This window comes from Triturus cristatus, chromosome 9, assembly GCF_964204655.1.
Source record: "Triturus cristatus chromosome 9, aTriCri1.1, whole genome shotgun sequence".
Taxonomy (NCBI): Eukaryota; Metazoa; Chordata; class Amphibia; order Caudata; family Salamandridae; genus Triturus; species Triturus cristatus.
In genome coordinates this window covers 921,250,882-921,266,960 of record NC_140592.1, presented here as the reverse complement: position 1 = coordinate 921,266,960, position 16,079 = coordinate 921,250,882, and the positions used below count along the sequence as shown (strand labels likewise).

Below are 16,079 nucleotides of genomic sequence, written 5' to 3'. Positions count from 1 at the left end.
CGCCCAATGTGGGCGCAAGGCATCCTGGATATGATAGTCCATAGAATGGCTGCCAAGACTCTGGATAAATCGTAAACCCCAATGGGTACCGCTGACTTCTGGAAATCATCACACCAAGTGGCAAAGTATAGTTCAATAAATCCCAAGTGGGTTGGGGTGGGTAAGAGTTACTGTCCCGCTACCTGTAACATCCCAGCTGCCAGGCCTCCTTCTGTCCGACTAGTGCACGAGGTTGCGTGCACCATGGATCCGCCTTTTAAGCAGCGGGACATATTCGCGGCCGGACCAGCCGCAAAATACAAAACACATGAGGGGTGCCTCGATGAAGACATCACACCAGAAGGAGTGAGTGCACACCACAGCCAGCCGTAGCGCAGACAGCATCTCACCCCACCTCAATGCGCTGCCAAACGCGTTTCGAGCATTCACTCTTCGTCAGTGGCTGAAAACAAAGTACAAAGGCAGCGGTATACGTTCACCATATTTATTTGTAAAGTCCCACCCAATGTGGGCGCAAGGCATCCTGGATATGATAGTCCATAGAATGGCTGCCAAGACTCTGGATAAATCGTAAACCCCAATGGGTACCGCTGACTTCTGGAAATCATCACACCAAGTGGCAAAGTATAGTTCAATAAATCCCAAGTGGGTTGGGGTGGGTAAGAGTTACTGTCCCGCTACCTGTAACATCCCAGCTGCCAGGCCTCCTTCTGTCCGACTAGTGCACGAGGTTGCGTGCACCATGGATCCGCCTTTCAAGCAGCGGGACATCTTCGCGGCCGGACCAGCCGCAAAATACAAAAAACATGAGGGGTGCCTCGATGAAGACATCACACCAGAAGGAGTGAGTGCACACCACAGCCAGCCGTAGCGAAGACAGCGTCTCACCCCACCTCAATGCGCAGCCAAACGCGTTTCGAGCATTCACTCTTCGTCAGTGGCTGAAAACAAAGTACAAAGGCAGCGGTATACGTTCACCATATTTATTTGTAAAGTCCCGCCCAATGTGGGCGCAAGGCATCCTGGATATGATAGTCCATAGAATGGCTGCCAAGACTCTGGATAAATCGTAAACCCCAATGGGTACCGCTGACTTCTGGAAATCATCACACCAAGTGGCAAAGTATAGTTCAATAAATATATACATATATATACATATAAAATCGTTTTGGGCATTTTTATAATGGTAGAATGAAATAAAACATTGACTGACGTACCGTACTGGGAGCATCTGCACAGCATGACATATTGTGTTTCATTGGTTCATACTTCATTTGCAGTGTCTTGACTTTCTTTCAGATGATTCATTCAAGAGCCGAACCAGTGGGAATATGTCCTTCTCGTCTAGTTCTGCCATAGCATCTTCCTCCCGTAACACGAGTAATACGCTTGATCAAAAGAGTAATGGGAATAAGGATATGCAGCCAAGGAAGATAAGCTTGTAAGTTGTTCTTTGACTTCACCTTATAGCTTCTGAATTATCATGTTGAATGTAAAATGTTTAAAAGTTGGAAAGTACAAGATTGAATATTCTAAAAATCGTTTTTTCTTTAGTGGACAAGAGAAACTTACACAAAAAGAGAAAATATTAAAATATCCTTTCACTCCTACTGTACTATGATTACTTTTAACTAAATATGGGTGCCTCTCTACCACATCTAGACTGTTTTTCACCAGCGGCGGCCGTTCCATTAGAGCAGAGGAGCGCTGCCCTCCCGCCACCACTAGGAAATAGAATGATAGGAAACGGATTTTAAACACGTTTTAATTTAATCCCCTGAACCCGCCCCCAGGAGTCTGACGAGTCATGGTGACGGGTCCAGGGGATGACACTACTGGTGGGGGAGTGATGGGCACTCCCTTCACTGTTCATGAGGGTTTGGCTGGCCGTCTCAGGATGTCTAAACCCTCAGGTGCAGTGAAGTTTTCTTCAGCCCCAACTGTGTTAAGGGGGCTGGAGAGAACAGGCACAGTCTCCCAGTCTGCCTGGGAGCATAAGTTTCCGGCGCTCAGGCCAATCCTGACACTGCTTTCACACAATGTCAGGATTGTCCGCAGTCCAGTCTTGGAGCACTTGCCTAGAGGAAGAGCGTAATGCGAGAGGCGGTGGCGTTGTTCAGGTAAGTTTTAATTTTTATTTATTTTTTGTCCCTCGACCTATCGCCCCTCCCCACCTCCCTCCTCCAACCTGGCCCACCCCACCACTTTGGCAGGGTTATGGGCCACTACTGCACTTCACCCTATCATTCTTTTACATATCCAAGTTTTTGACATAAGCCTACACCTTTTTCCTCTGTTCAGACCTCGTTAAAAACCTCACTAGTGCTGAAAAATAGAGGGAATGCACCGGCACCTGGTTCTGGCTGCTATTTCTGGTCAGATCAGGGATCCAGCAGACTTAGGGAAACATGTTAAATTAATCCTGGTGTCATATACCAAAACCAGGACACATTTCAGCAGGGCCCTCAAGATGTCTGCATTCCATTCAGCAACGTGCAGGCGGCGAGAGGGGTTTCTTATTTACACTTACAGCTGTGTATAAAATAAAGCCCTGATTTAAAGGGCTATCAGCCCTCCTTTGGTTTGAGCATAGTGCTGGATGGGAACTATCTGGAGCTTAACACCTGGACACCAAAGCAATAGAAGAAAACATAGACGCACAGCGTGTTTTCACTTCCCAAATACTTAACAGAACCTGTGATTTGGAGGCCGGTTTTTAACTTTGTTCTACTTCCTATGTAAAATATCAGACAGCACGGTAAGAATTCAAGGTGTATTAGTCTGTATGAGTAATTGCACAAATATTGATGTAAATGGGACCTGCTATTTAAAAACAATCTTTATAGCACTACTCATCCGAGTGTATGGTGTCAGAGCACATTTCATCACATACACAGGCACAATAAATCATACACTTGCTTACACAATTTACAACAAATGTTACATTAGAGTATGAGGGTTATAATTTATCAGGTGTAGAAATCACATATCATCCATACTTGTAGACATTATATGTTAAGAGTGAACAATCGTAGAAACACAAAGTCAGGATATAAACCCTAACGTAGTTATTATGTAAATCTGTACTAGTAAGACTTTATTAATTCCCAAAGGAACCCTTCTCTGCAGTCTTAGATCTCGGCAGTCATAGAATAACAACAGATTATAAAAAAAAAGCCAATAAGGATCTAAACCCATAACTTACAGTTTGCATGCACTTCCTTGATGCTGATAGAGCACTGTGCTATATTAGAAGGATTGCAACTTATGAACTCAAAGTAACGAAATGATCTCAGTGTGAAAAGCAGTAGCTCACTTAACTATCTAAATAAAAAAACACATATGTGATCTGCATGTTCCACGATGTAATGTAAGGTGGAGGAAGAGACAGGGGAGGCTGCTTGGGTGGCTCCAGTCCACCAAGCAGCAGACTACTTCTGAAGAAGACAGTGATGGCTCATCCAGACTGCACAAAAGTTCCAGGTCTCAAGATGATAACCCTGGTGAGGGCAGGAAATACCTCAAACCCTACTAGGAAAGCAAAGGCCATAGGGAGAAGAAACATCATAATGTCTCCTCAGAGCCTACAACATCCGTCCACACCTCTCCTGTGAGAAAGGAGAAGGAACGTCCTAGAGCCTCATCTACAGACTCTACAAGAAAAAAAGACAAAAACTCATCGTCGATGATGACAACTTCTGGACCGTTGATGACAACAAGTGCCACAGTCACGTCGTCAGCTCTGTTGACGGATGGAATGAAGATGACAATGGCTATTCCAGGACCCATACTGTCAATGAGAATATCATCGTCAACATCTATCCCATCGATGTCCTCATCGACAAAGACTTTGTTGATGAAGAAGGTGCAGGATCCCATTGACGTGCATTCCACTGGCGACCCTGTCGTCGACGAGCCATTCGACGACACCATCGACGATAGCATCGTCAACGGTAACACTGGCGAGGACACCACTGTTGACAACGAATATTCCCTCGTCGGGGTTATTGGTACTGTCAACTCCACTGTTGACGACGGTCAATATTACCAGAGTAACGAAAACCTTTCTCCACCCGGATGTTTAATCCTTTGGAAAGATCTCCCCGTTGCCTCCCTTGCACTTATTAGACTTCCAACTGTCAGAAGAAGAAGAGGAGGATGACAAATGGGTATATGGGGTTGCACACAGCCCGTCAGAGTTGCATGTAAAATGCCAGGACGAGGAGGACGATTATGAGGACGAGCAGTATTAGCAATATTACCAGCCTTATCTGAGTCCTCCACGCCATTTTCAACCTTATGGTTTTCCCCATGACCCTCGTCCTAGGAAGATTCCGCATTTAACACCAACTTTAATCCACGACCTTCAAGCCATGTTGGCAGACTATAGGCAGAGATCTCCTACCCAGGCGTCTGATGAGAAAAACCCCCCTTCTTCACAGGACGAGAGAGAAGGAGAGATCCCAGAACCACATCCACCAGTGGATCCCTGGGATGACTATATCATCTGAACACCCTCTCCTCCGGCACATCACCCCTCTGACGCACCTCCTGAAGACTTCGGGGCATTCTACAACTTGATGGAGAGAGCGTCCAACAGGTTCCATCTTCGCACGGCTGTATAGAATATATATTGCTTTATGTATGATTTTAAGGAGGAAGCCAGGAAATCTATTCATACGATCCTTATATTAGATTATATCTGGCAGGAGGGAGTAAAGATAATGAAAACACCAGCCACAATACCACCAGTGCTACCTCGAATAGACAAGAAGTACATGGCTCCGGAAGACGCACGTTTTGCCTGACGAGTCACATTAAGACAGATTCCGTCATTTTGCAGGCGGCACAAAGAAGATCGAAAAATCCGGCTACTCCAATCTTGACTCCTCCGGACAAGGAGGGACGCAAATTGGACATCATGGTAAGCGTTTCTCCACCATGGCTGCTTTTACCATTCGGGCAGCCAACGCTTTTGGCTATTATTGTCTGTTACGACTGACAGATGTGGTCAGATATGGCAGCCTTATTGGACCTCATCTCTGAAGACAGGAAGCAAGATACGAGGAAGATCCTTGTAGAGGGTGAAAGAGCAGCCCCGGAGACCATTGACTGTGCAATAGATATAGCTAACACAGGTTTCTTACAACTGGCATACGTAGCAGTGTTGAGATGCCAGGGGTAGTTGAAGACGACCACTTTCAGGACGGAAGTTCAAACAAAAATCTTGTACATGGCATTCGATTGAGATTCTTTATTCGGCAAGAATATTAATGATGCCCTGCTCTCCATAAAAACAGACACTGACACAGCAAATCGTTAACCACCATCCAAAAATGAAAAATGCCCTTTAGGGGACAGAAATGACGTAGGGTTCCCCCATACAGAGGAGGTTTTCAGAGGCAATAGCAGTACCAGCCCTATCAGACTCAATACAGACAGACTTATCAACCCTCCACCTATGTCCAATCTGCAACAGCTGGTTTCTTCTGTCAAGGCGCCCAGAAGAGAACACCGTCTCAGGGGCAGGACAATGGAAGAAAGCAATGAGCAACGCCGGGTACCAGGTTCCCCCTTCTCCATCTTTCCCATGGGTACGAAGATTTGCAGTTTTTACCAGCAATGGGAGAGGATACCATCAGACCAGTGGGTGTTGGATCTAATTGCCTTTGGTCATACTCTAGAGTTCACAAGGAAACCTCCAACTAAGATCATGCTCTCAAAAGGTGCATCGAGGAAGTTCCACGTCTGCAAAGGGGTCGGGGTTTCTACTCCCGTTTTTTCTTAATAATGAAGAAATCAGTGGAGTGAAGACCAATACTGGATCTCAGGTGCCTCAACAAGTAACTGAAAAAGCAAACTGTTGTGTAGTTCCTATAAACATATATTAGATCTGCGCGTTTAGACAACATACACTGTAGGATTTGTGTCCCGACTGATTCTAGACACCCCACCGGGTATGTTACCCTGTATACCAGCTAACTTACAGTGCAACTAGAAACCCCTCTTACCAAGGAGAGAACAGTTTTTGGCAACTATCAAACATGACAACTCTGTCCCATCAGGGATTGTGGAAACAGTACAACACTTTTTGCTCAGTCACTCATGCTCACTTTGTCTCAGAGAGATACACAGAACAAACGGTGGGGACGTTTTTCAATAAGCATTTATTGAACCAGCGTCAATCTAGTGAAATATTGGTGTGCTGAAATAACCATTAGACAGAAACAGATATAAATGATTATAAGCACCAATAGAGTTAAAGAATGGTAGATTTCCACCATAGTGCTATAACAGTGAATACTGGCAGGTATAAAAACACATGACAACAAAATTCATACTTCTACTATGCGACTCTTACTAGATTTACCTAAGTGTACTTAGCATGTATGTCGTTGTAAAGTCAAGAATCCCTCTAGGATAAAGTCAACCCCATTACCTGAAGTGAGATGTCAGTCCACTGCGAGCTGGAGTGTCTGTGTGCAGGAACCTCAGCGTCTTGCGTCAGTGTGTCAGGATGGAAGTCCTTTTCTCCTCTCTCTACCCCAGCAAGATATTGTGTTTATATACCCAAAGTGTTACCCTCAGGGGTTCTACCTTGCTGTGTCATGTCGGACTTAGGATGACGGAAGGAATGACCCTTATACATAGTTATTATGAAGGAGATGTTAGTCCTGCTGAGTTTCTAAGAATCCTCATGCATAATGGATGAGGCTAGTTTTCAGGGATGACCCTATGTCCTGTAAGCAGTACCGTAACTAGGGAAAAAGTCAGTCCCAAGAACCGTTATGTAGTGTAATGGTAGGGGAGAATATATGTGAAAGGTTAGGTGACTACCTGAGCCTATATTGGGGTACCTATATGAAACAAAACAAAGCGTTCAGGATGGTAACCTTAGCTGGGATCCTGTGTCACCTCATCAAAGTAGATTTTATGACCCCCATCCATCGGAAACACTCAGGTTTACGGTAGCTGGTACCCACTACCAAATCAAGGTTCTTTCTTTCGGCCTCAAGTACGCACCCAGCATATTTACAAAATGCCTCTCACCAGTGGCAGTGGCGCTATGTTCTCGAGGTCACCAAGTATTCCCCTACTTGGATGATTGGCTACTGAAGACACCAACAGCAGATAAATCGTCCAGAACCACGGATGCTTGTCTCCAGCTATTCAACAGACTATGGCTGATAGTGAACATCAAAAAGTCTTTTTGTCTTCCCAGTCTAATAACACAATTTCTGGGAGCCAGGTTGGACATGATCAAATGCAAGACCTTCCTATCGGATGAGCGACAGGCACGTCTACAGTAGCTTGCTATGACTATCTCAAGAAGAAAGTCCATTTCAGTGAGAGGATACACGTCGCTCCTAGAGATATTTTCATCAGCAATCGACCTAGTAGCCTTAGTGTTACGATTCCATCATGACTCAGGAAGGACAGGAGCACTCTGGGGACTGGTGGACTGTGCCTCCTGAAACCCGTCCTCTCCTCTCTTTTCAGATAGATGAGTGGACTGCGGAACGGAATACCTCGCAATAAAAGGACTCTGTGTATTTGGGTCCTTGTTCCTTTAACTGGGAGAGTTCTCCCGAGGTCACTGCTCAGACCTGCAGCGTCATCCCTGACGAGGCAGAAGAAGGACCCAGAAGACGCTGTGAGAGAGAGCACAAGGAGTCAGTGGAGAGCCGCAGTGAGATGCAGTGGGAGAGATGACCTCTAAGGATCTCGACCCTGGAGGGAGAAACCGGATTTGGAGAGCCAGGAGGCCAACGCTCCAGCCCAGCGTCCAGCCACACACAGGTACGGTAATTTGTTTCGGGGTGGGTAGGGGGGAAGGCGAGCACTAGCGAGTAGTATCGCCCCGCAATCTTTGAAGCATACCCGGTTCCCAGCACCAATCCTCACGCCCCGAGAGGTTATTTACAGCACCAGTGGTCCCTCACTCCCCCTCCCCATATTTGATAGTCCGAATACCGGCCCTCACGTCTCCTATACTCTCTCTTCTCTTCCTGAGCCTCCCGAGGAGCCGAGACGAGACCTGAAGAAGAAGGGAAGAAGACGAGAACCGAACTCTGTGAACAGAACAGGACGGGATAAGAAGGATTATCCCTTGCTAACTGACTCTGGCTTCCAGAAAGAAGCAACTATATTCAATAAAGCCTAAGCTAAACCAACCTGGTGTGTCACATGATCCTTGCCAACCGCTACACTTAGCCAGGCTCAAAATGAGATCTCTACAGGAACAGCTTCCGAAACAGTGGCTGCAAATATTGGGATCCTTCGAAGACAACATTCTAATAACCCTGGCAATGAAAATGGCAATGCAGTGGTGGTATCACAGTCCACATCTTTCCAAGGGCCTCACTTTCTTACAAGAATAATCAGACTACATACTGACAATGGATGCCTCCATGGAAGGGCGGGGAGGTCATTTACAGGTTCTCCAAATCCAAGGCAAATGGTCCAGTTCTCAAAAACAATGTCAAATCAACAGCCTGGAGCTGAAGGCTATATTACTCTCTTTACACTTCAGAGAATGAAGGACATTCAAAGGACTCATCAGTTATTAGTTGCCTATGGACAAGGCAGATAAGGGGCTGCAATAACAAAGGCCACTATCGCAAGATTGATATCAGTTGCGATACAGTTTTGTCATATCAAAGCTAACAAACCTTTGGAAAAGACAGCAAAGTCTCACTCCACCAGAGCAGTTGCCAAGTCTGCTGCCCTCTTCGCTGGAGTTACTCTGGAAAAAATCTGTTGTGCTGCAACCTGGAGATCCACTCACACCTTCACGCAGCGCTACTGCCTGGGTCCTCACAGGATGCAGATGCGGCAGTGGGCCAGGCGGTGCTTCACCATCAATTTCATTAAGGTAAGCCTCATTCTAATTTTCAGAAAGAGTCTTTTAATCTTATGGTGATTTCATCTGCTTACATGTTCCTAATGATGTGAAACATTACAAGGTAAAGTGTATTACAAATTATGCTGTCCTTTTTTCTCTTGCCGCTCGCTAATGCTTGGTATGTGAAAATGTGAGTATGTAAGCAATATATTAAGTTTTTTCTTATGATTATTTTTGTGCATTTCTTTTCTTCTGATCCTTTTATCCAAAACAAAAGGAAAAGCAGTAGGCACAGTTATAGCCTTTAAGGGGTCTCTGGTATTACCTCAAACTTTTGGGGTACACTATGGGCCAGATGTAAGACCATTCAGTTTAGCGAGTCGCAAATTGCTCAGAATTGCGACTCGCAATTTAAGACTCGCCAAAGTGAATGTACAACAGTGTCTCAGACACTATTTGCGATTCCCAATGGGGTCGCAAATTGCATTTGTATACAAAAAAGAGGGACGTGGGGCTTTTTCCACTCACGGGGGAGTGGGAGGTCCAGCATAAACGGGGGCCCCGTTACAGTATCCAAGAAGTGGAGTTATTCCGTTCCTATAATGGCAGAGTCACCGAGTCAAGACTGGGTCTAGCTATGCCCACTTGGGGTCTACAGTTGGGAATACATTTGTTGGATTGTAATGCCCTCACACACCCTCTCAGGTGTCATGCTTCATCATATGGGCTGCTCCTCATTGGGTCAGTCTTTTGTTGACTCTGTGACTCTGCCATTAGAGGAACGGCATAACTCCACTTCTTGGATGTCGCAAATTGCATGCCTCATCAATATTAATGAGGCAAGCGCAATTTGTGATTCCATTGGGATTGGCTAGCATTCACTGGGATGGTGGCCTGCTAGGGTCAGCAAGCCACCATGTCTGTGACTTTTAATGCAGCTCATTTTCCTTAAAGGAAAACAGGATGCATTAAAAAAGAAAAACAAAACTTTTCAGTTTCATTTTTTAGGAGCAGGTAGGGGTCCCTGGGAAAATAGTTTCGCACCCATTCACAGAGAGGAAGGGGTCCCGTGCGAGTGGTTTACCACCTACTTGAAGTAGGTAGTAAACTGCGAGTGCAGTACAATAGTAAATGGCATGGAGTCTCGCTATTAGGAAGGGCCGCCCCTTCCTAATAGCGAGAGTCGCAAACGCTAATATTGCGAGTTAGTGACTCACAAAATAGCGTTTGTACATGACATGACCCTTTTTTGCAATCGCAAATGGGCCGATCTCTTGTTTGCGAGCACAAAAAAGGGTCGTACATCTGGCCCTAAGTTTTAAAAGTCACCCACCGTCCTCAGCAGACAAGATAATATTGGATGTGACTGCTTGCTACTCTGATTCAGGTATGTGAATCTATGAAAGATACCTGAATACTGGATAAGAAAATAGGTTACTTACCTGTAACTACTTTTATCCAGTATTGGTATCTTTCATGGAGCTGCTGCGGGTGATGGAACTGGACCGGGATGAATACCCGGAGGCCTGCACACTGTCGGTCGACTTAGAAAAGGCCTTTGATAGTGTGGAATGGCCATATCTGTATCTGTATCGAGTGCTGCGGGAGTTCGGCTTGGGGGAGGACTTTGTACGTTGCCTTGCTATATAGCGGTGCCACGGCCCGGGTGAAGACGGGGGCTACTGTCTCGGCCTCCTACCACGTGCGGAGGGGGACGAGGCAGGGCTCTTCCCTATCCCCCTTGTTGTTCGCGCTGGCTGTTGAACCCCTGGCGGCTCACGCCCGACGGGGATGTGCTTATTCCGGAGTTTCCCTGAGGGGGGACGCCCACTATATCTCCCTGTATGCAGACGACCTACTGATGTTTTTGAGGGACGCGACTGATGCGTTAAGTGGAGCGGTCGCCCTGTTGAAGGAGTTCGGTCGCATGTCCGGACTGAAGGTCAATTGGGGTAAGGCGTGTTTGTTTCCGTTGTCACAGGGCGGCAGCTGTTTGCGCTACCTGGGGGTTAACATTTATCATACCCAGGCAGATTTGTTGGAAGGGAATGTTGGCAGGGCACTTCGTGGTCTGCGGGGTAGTATGGGGTTTTGGAGCACACTCCCGCTCTCGTGTGCCGGGAGGGTGGCGTTGCTGAAAATGGTGGTGCTGCCACTCCTTCTCTATTTTTTCCGCACACTTCCTATATGGATCCCGGCGTCGTATTTCGCGCGACTACGGGCACTTTCGACGGGCTTCATTTGGGGTTCGGGAAGGCGGCGGGTGGCGCTGACCACGTTGCGGCGGCCACGAGCGGAGGGGGGCCTGGCAGCCCCGATTTTGAATGGTACTATTTGGCGGCCCAGCTTCAGTGGCTCACGCAGGCGGTGGCCCGGGAGTATAGAGGCCCGGAGGGCCCGCAGGGCAGTTTGATCCCACGGCATGTGCTGGCCTTTATGGTGCTCCAGCAGCGACTGGACTTAACTCAGCTAACCCTGGAGGAGCGTACCCTCCGGCAGTGTTGGAATAGGTGTCAAAGGCGGGCAGCCATAGTCCGCCCGTACGCCCCGGAAATCCCCCTAGGGATGTGTACAGCGCTCCCGCATGGGGGTGATTGGTCCGGGCTAGCGATTTGGGAGGAGCTGGGAGTACAGATGGTAGGGGACCTATTCCAGGACGGTGTGTTATTGTCCTTCCAGGACTTGCAGGATGCCTACGGGCTCCCGCGGGGGGACTTTTTGCTTCATGCGGCCTTGGTGGCGAGCCTCCAGAAACATTGGAATATGGGGCTGTCGGAACCGCCGACTGCAGCGGGTTGCCAATATGTCATGATGGCGGCGGGGACGACCAAGGCCATTACTTGCCTATATCGACGATTGTCGACGGAGGGCTTGCACCCTCTGGCCGCTCTGAGGGAAAAGTGGGAAGCGGACCTCGGGAAAGCGATCCCTGAGACCACATGGTCCACGCTAGTGCGGAGGGCCTGGAAGGGAACAAGGAACGCACGGTTTCAGTTAGTTCAGTTTTTCACGTTACATAGGGCGTATCTGACGCCGGCCAAGGTCTTGCAATATTTCGGAGGGGCACACTCTCCATGTCCACGGTGTGGGGGAGAGGGGGCAGATTTTCGCCACATGTTTTGGGCCTGTTCGCAGTTGGGCGACTATTGGGCTGAGGTAGTGGACTGCTTGAATCAGGTGACAGACCGCTCTATTACCCCAGAGATGGGGGCTTGCTTGTTGCTATGGTTTCCCCACACCCGTCGTACGAAGGTCACTAGCAAGTTCTATGATCTGGGGTTGATATTGGCCAAGAGAGAATTGACCATGCACTGGAAATCCCGGGGGGGGCCTAGCTTTTTGCGGTGGAGGGCAGCGTTAGTGAGATGGGGCGGGGGCGGAGGGTACGCTCCGGGTGCAGTTGGCTCTTAGAAGAGACGATGAGAAAGCGCTAGCGACGGCCAGGGCATGGGAAGTGTTGGTGGTGGAACTCCAGGGGCTGATATCTGAGGTAGGGGAAGGAGGGAGCACGTCGGATAGGCAAGAGGCGAGGGGGACTGGGGAATGAGATGAGATGGGAATGAAGGAGGTCCCTGGACACATACCAGAGGCCTGGACAAGAGGGAAGATCTGCTTGCACAGAGAGGGATTGAGCATCCGTACATGATTTCCTTGGAAGGGGGGGCACATTGGGGGTGAGGTAGGGGACAGGGGCACACTGACATGGGGGTGGGGAGGGGTGGGAACGAGTTGGGGTTAGGAGGGACGGTACTCCATTGGGATACGGGGACTCGTTGTGTAATGAGCAGTAATTGTTGATTTGGAAAATAATAAAAAATGTTTCAACAAAAAATTGGTATCTTTCATGGAGTCACATGCACAGCCGTCCTCCCCGTAGAGGCTGTTTCCCTTATATTCAATAATATACTCACTTCTCTCTTGTGCTAGGAAGATCTATCTGAGGGAAACTGCCTCTACTAGGAAAGTTCTAGAGGGTGCTAGCAGCTGATTAGCTACATTCAACATTTAGGGCCCGATTCACAAAAGTAATCTGAGACAAAATCCTAACTTTACGACTTTCGGCATTCACAAAAGAGATTTAGTAGGTAGTAAAGTTAGGATTCCTAAGTTTACTACTACTAAACTGAGACAAAATCCTAACTTTACGACTTTTAGTATTCACAAGGCATTTAGTAGTAGTAAACTTAGGATTCCTGACTTTACTGCTACTAAATACCTTGTGCCGAAAGTCGTTTACTTTTGTGAATCGGACCCTAGGTCTTCATTTTTTTTAAAGGACATAGATAGGCTATGTAAAACATGGCACAGGACCAATATACCTAATTGGTCATATTTATGCCCTTGGTGTCGTCCGAAGTATGTAATTTCTTTCAGCACCAATCTCGATGTTTCGAACATTTTTACTCCCGCGCACCAGGCGCCACAACAACCATGGACGCGCCTCGCCCGACCTCCATCGGTAGGTTAGCGTTCTAGTTTCGTTCGCATTAGCACGCCTGTGTAGCCCGGATATTCCCGCCCCCTACGCACGCTTCCTACGCGCCACCGTGTCCCTACAACTAGGAACGATCCGGACACACACACACACCAGACTGCAGTGGCTGGCGAGATTTTAGGCGGATGGTTTTTCCGATACCACGGAACTGTAAGTAACGAGGCTTGCGCATTGTTTATACCTTACACGCCGACTACCACAAGTTCCTTACTTGAGTGCGTGTTCTTAGTTCATTTTGAATGATAGACTCAATATTCGCCTACGAATAGGTGTGGTACGCTGCACTGCCTCCCTTGAACCCTGTCCTTCAACGACGCTGAGTGTGCGTGTCTGACACGGCTCGCCGACCATAACTGCATTTCCTTATACGTTGCAATTTTGAGGCTGGTTTCATGTGTGCCTTGTTCACGGCCAGACGATTGACTCCTGTTACCGAACACCACTCACCACACCAAATTGTGAGCGACCCAACTTCCTCGTGGGTCCCTTCGTGATCAGTCTAAACTACACAGGCTTCAGGTCTTTTCAAGATTCAGCTGTATGTCGCTTCCCAGGCAACACCACTACACCTGAGGAGCTAAACATACCTGGCTTAACGACCGTATACAGCGTTCTTTGGTTGTTTTCCCTGACTGTCTTGTGTCTCCTTTATTTTCTCTACCGTAGGACACTAAAATTTAGTGCTCTCTCACCCCAGCCTTGAATACAGCACAGCCTAGGAGGGTGAGTTTCTATATATTACTCATGACTAATTAATCCCGTTTTACTCGAACTGGGCTCAGAATTGAGTGATTATTTCTGTGTTGCTGCCCTGAGCCCTTAACATGTCCTTCAAACATCGCTCAGAATCCATGCATGTCACGTGTGTTTATTTCTTGACACCACCCATTGTCTGGAATTAACCTGAATTTTCGGATGTATTGGTTTTTATGCTTTTATCTGTTATTTTCCTTTTTCCGCAGGTGTGCTCTTTTATCCACGGTACCACACATTTTTAGGGTGCTGTATGTGTGTCCACCATTGTTACCTCTTAGAGGCTGTGGGCACTACCAAAAAGGTGTAGGTAGCCCTATTATTTCCCCGGTCCTGACGAATTGCCATTTAATATAATCTAAGGCAAGAAACATGTTGACCTATTGATCCCCCTAGCACATTCACTCACATAGCTTAAGGTGAGAAATGTGCGGATTATCTTTGGTTTTAATCAGGATGGTGACCATGCTTTATTAAAATTGTTTAGTGGATCACCTATCCCTGTTTTAATACACTCTCGTTCACCTCATATGCACCTACACTCACTGTTGTAATTAATACCCTCCCCACACACACCTCACTCATCGGCGTTGGAAATAAAGATCTCCGCTAGGAAGGCCCCATTGGGTGCCTGATCGGGCATTGCACCTGCCGGCCCGATAAGGAGCAAAGACCCGGTGATGAAGCAAGACACCCGCTTGTTGGGTGTGTGAGGGTCTTCTTTTCCAATAAGGAGTAAACTTGACTCCTGTCTTTCACATCAAATTACTCCTCCTCACCCTGGTACCCTTTAGTGACTCTAACACACCTTGCGCTTACTTTAGGAACTGCATATCCTTTTGTTTTCACAGGACCAATATAGCCTATGACATTAATTAAATACTGCTTAATTATGTTACCGTGGGACTCACATCTCGATGACGGGGGATGATTTAGGCATGTGAATCTATGAAAGATACCAATACTGGATAACCGTAGTTACAGGTAAGAAACGTATTTTCTTACTTTATGCGTCAAAACTGTCACTGGACAAAACACAGAACTCTCCCAGAACTGCATTAACCACCAGAATTATCCTACTACTATTATTATGCCTCAAATTTGTTGGGCACTCAGTTATCTCTGCAGTAGATGTCTTAACCCTGTAAGATATTTTAAAAACGCACACTCTTTGTCACCAATCAAGTAATCTAGAACACTGCCACATTTGTCCTTGTTGCCAATTTCTTTGGAAAAGATTTTTTTTTAAAAATTGGAGAAGTTGATTGTCAAACTCTGCATTTCCTGTGCCACCCCTCGTGACTCCACACCTTTTCTCCCACCACACCTTGTCCCCCAATGAACCTGACTAAAACATATTCTATATGACTATGCCTACATGAATGACATTTAAGTCGTAAACACATGCAGATTCCACATTTTGAGGTCTGGTCTCAGACAGCTTTTGCTCTGTGTCAAAGTTCATTTCATCAACCCAGAAAAATACACATAGTGTGTGTTTAGGGCCAGTCCTCTTCGATCAGTGCTTTATTTGGATCTGACCTCTACACCCATGTCTTGTTTCAACTGTTTTTTGACTCTTGGATCATTCCACTGTTTTACATTTGCAGGTGAGTAGGCCATGGGGGTATGACATGACTCGGACCAGCATTGGGTACCCCCTATCTACCTGTCAGGTGCTGCAGAGAAGCTCTGTTCCCTCTCAGTCCAGCCAAGCAGAAGGGACAAATAACTGTGTTCCAACCTGGCAGCCATCTTTGTGAGAGACTGACTTTCTCTTCACACATTGGGAAAGTGGCTTGATTTTTGAAGTAATGAATCCCTGATACCAAGTTGTTGTTGGCAAAATATTGCCAGTCACAACATGGTGTCTTGTACTCTGCAGCCAGGGCAGTGCTAGGACTAGCATAAATAACTGATTGGGCGCAAGCAGTCATGGAACAGCGGTGCATTGTTCAGATTTTACATGCAATCAAACTTTACTTT

The 16,079-nt window shown here is 46.9% G+C and overlaps 1 protein-coding gene across 1 annotated transcript in view; it reads left to right on the top strand.

Moving 5' to 3' along the window:
- The window catches only part of PPP4R4 (protein phosphatase 4 regulatory subunit 4), a 2,085,322-nt gene that overhangs the window by 2,036,656 nt on the left and 32,587 nt on the right, over nucleotides 1-16,079 (top strand). The window contains exon 25 of the mRNA XM_085626471.1: nucleotides 1,300-1,441. Coding sequence (XP_085482597.1) covers nucleotides 1,300-1,441 — 142 coding nt within the window. The remainder of the gene's footprint in view (nucleotides 1-1,299; nucleotides 1,442-16,079) is intronic.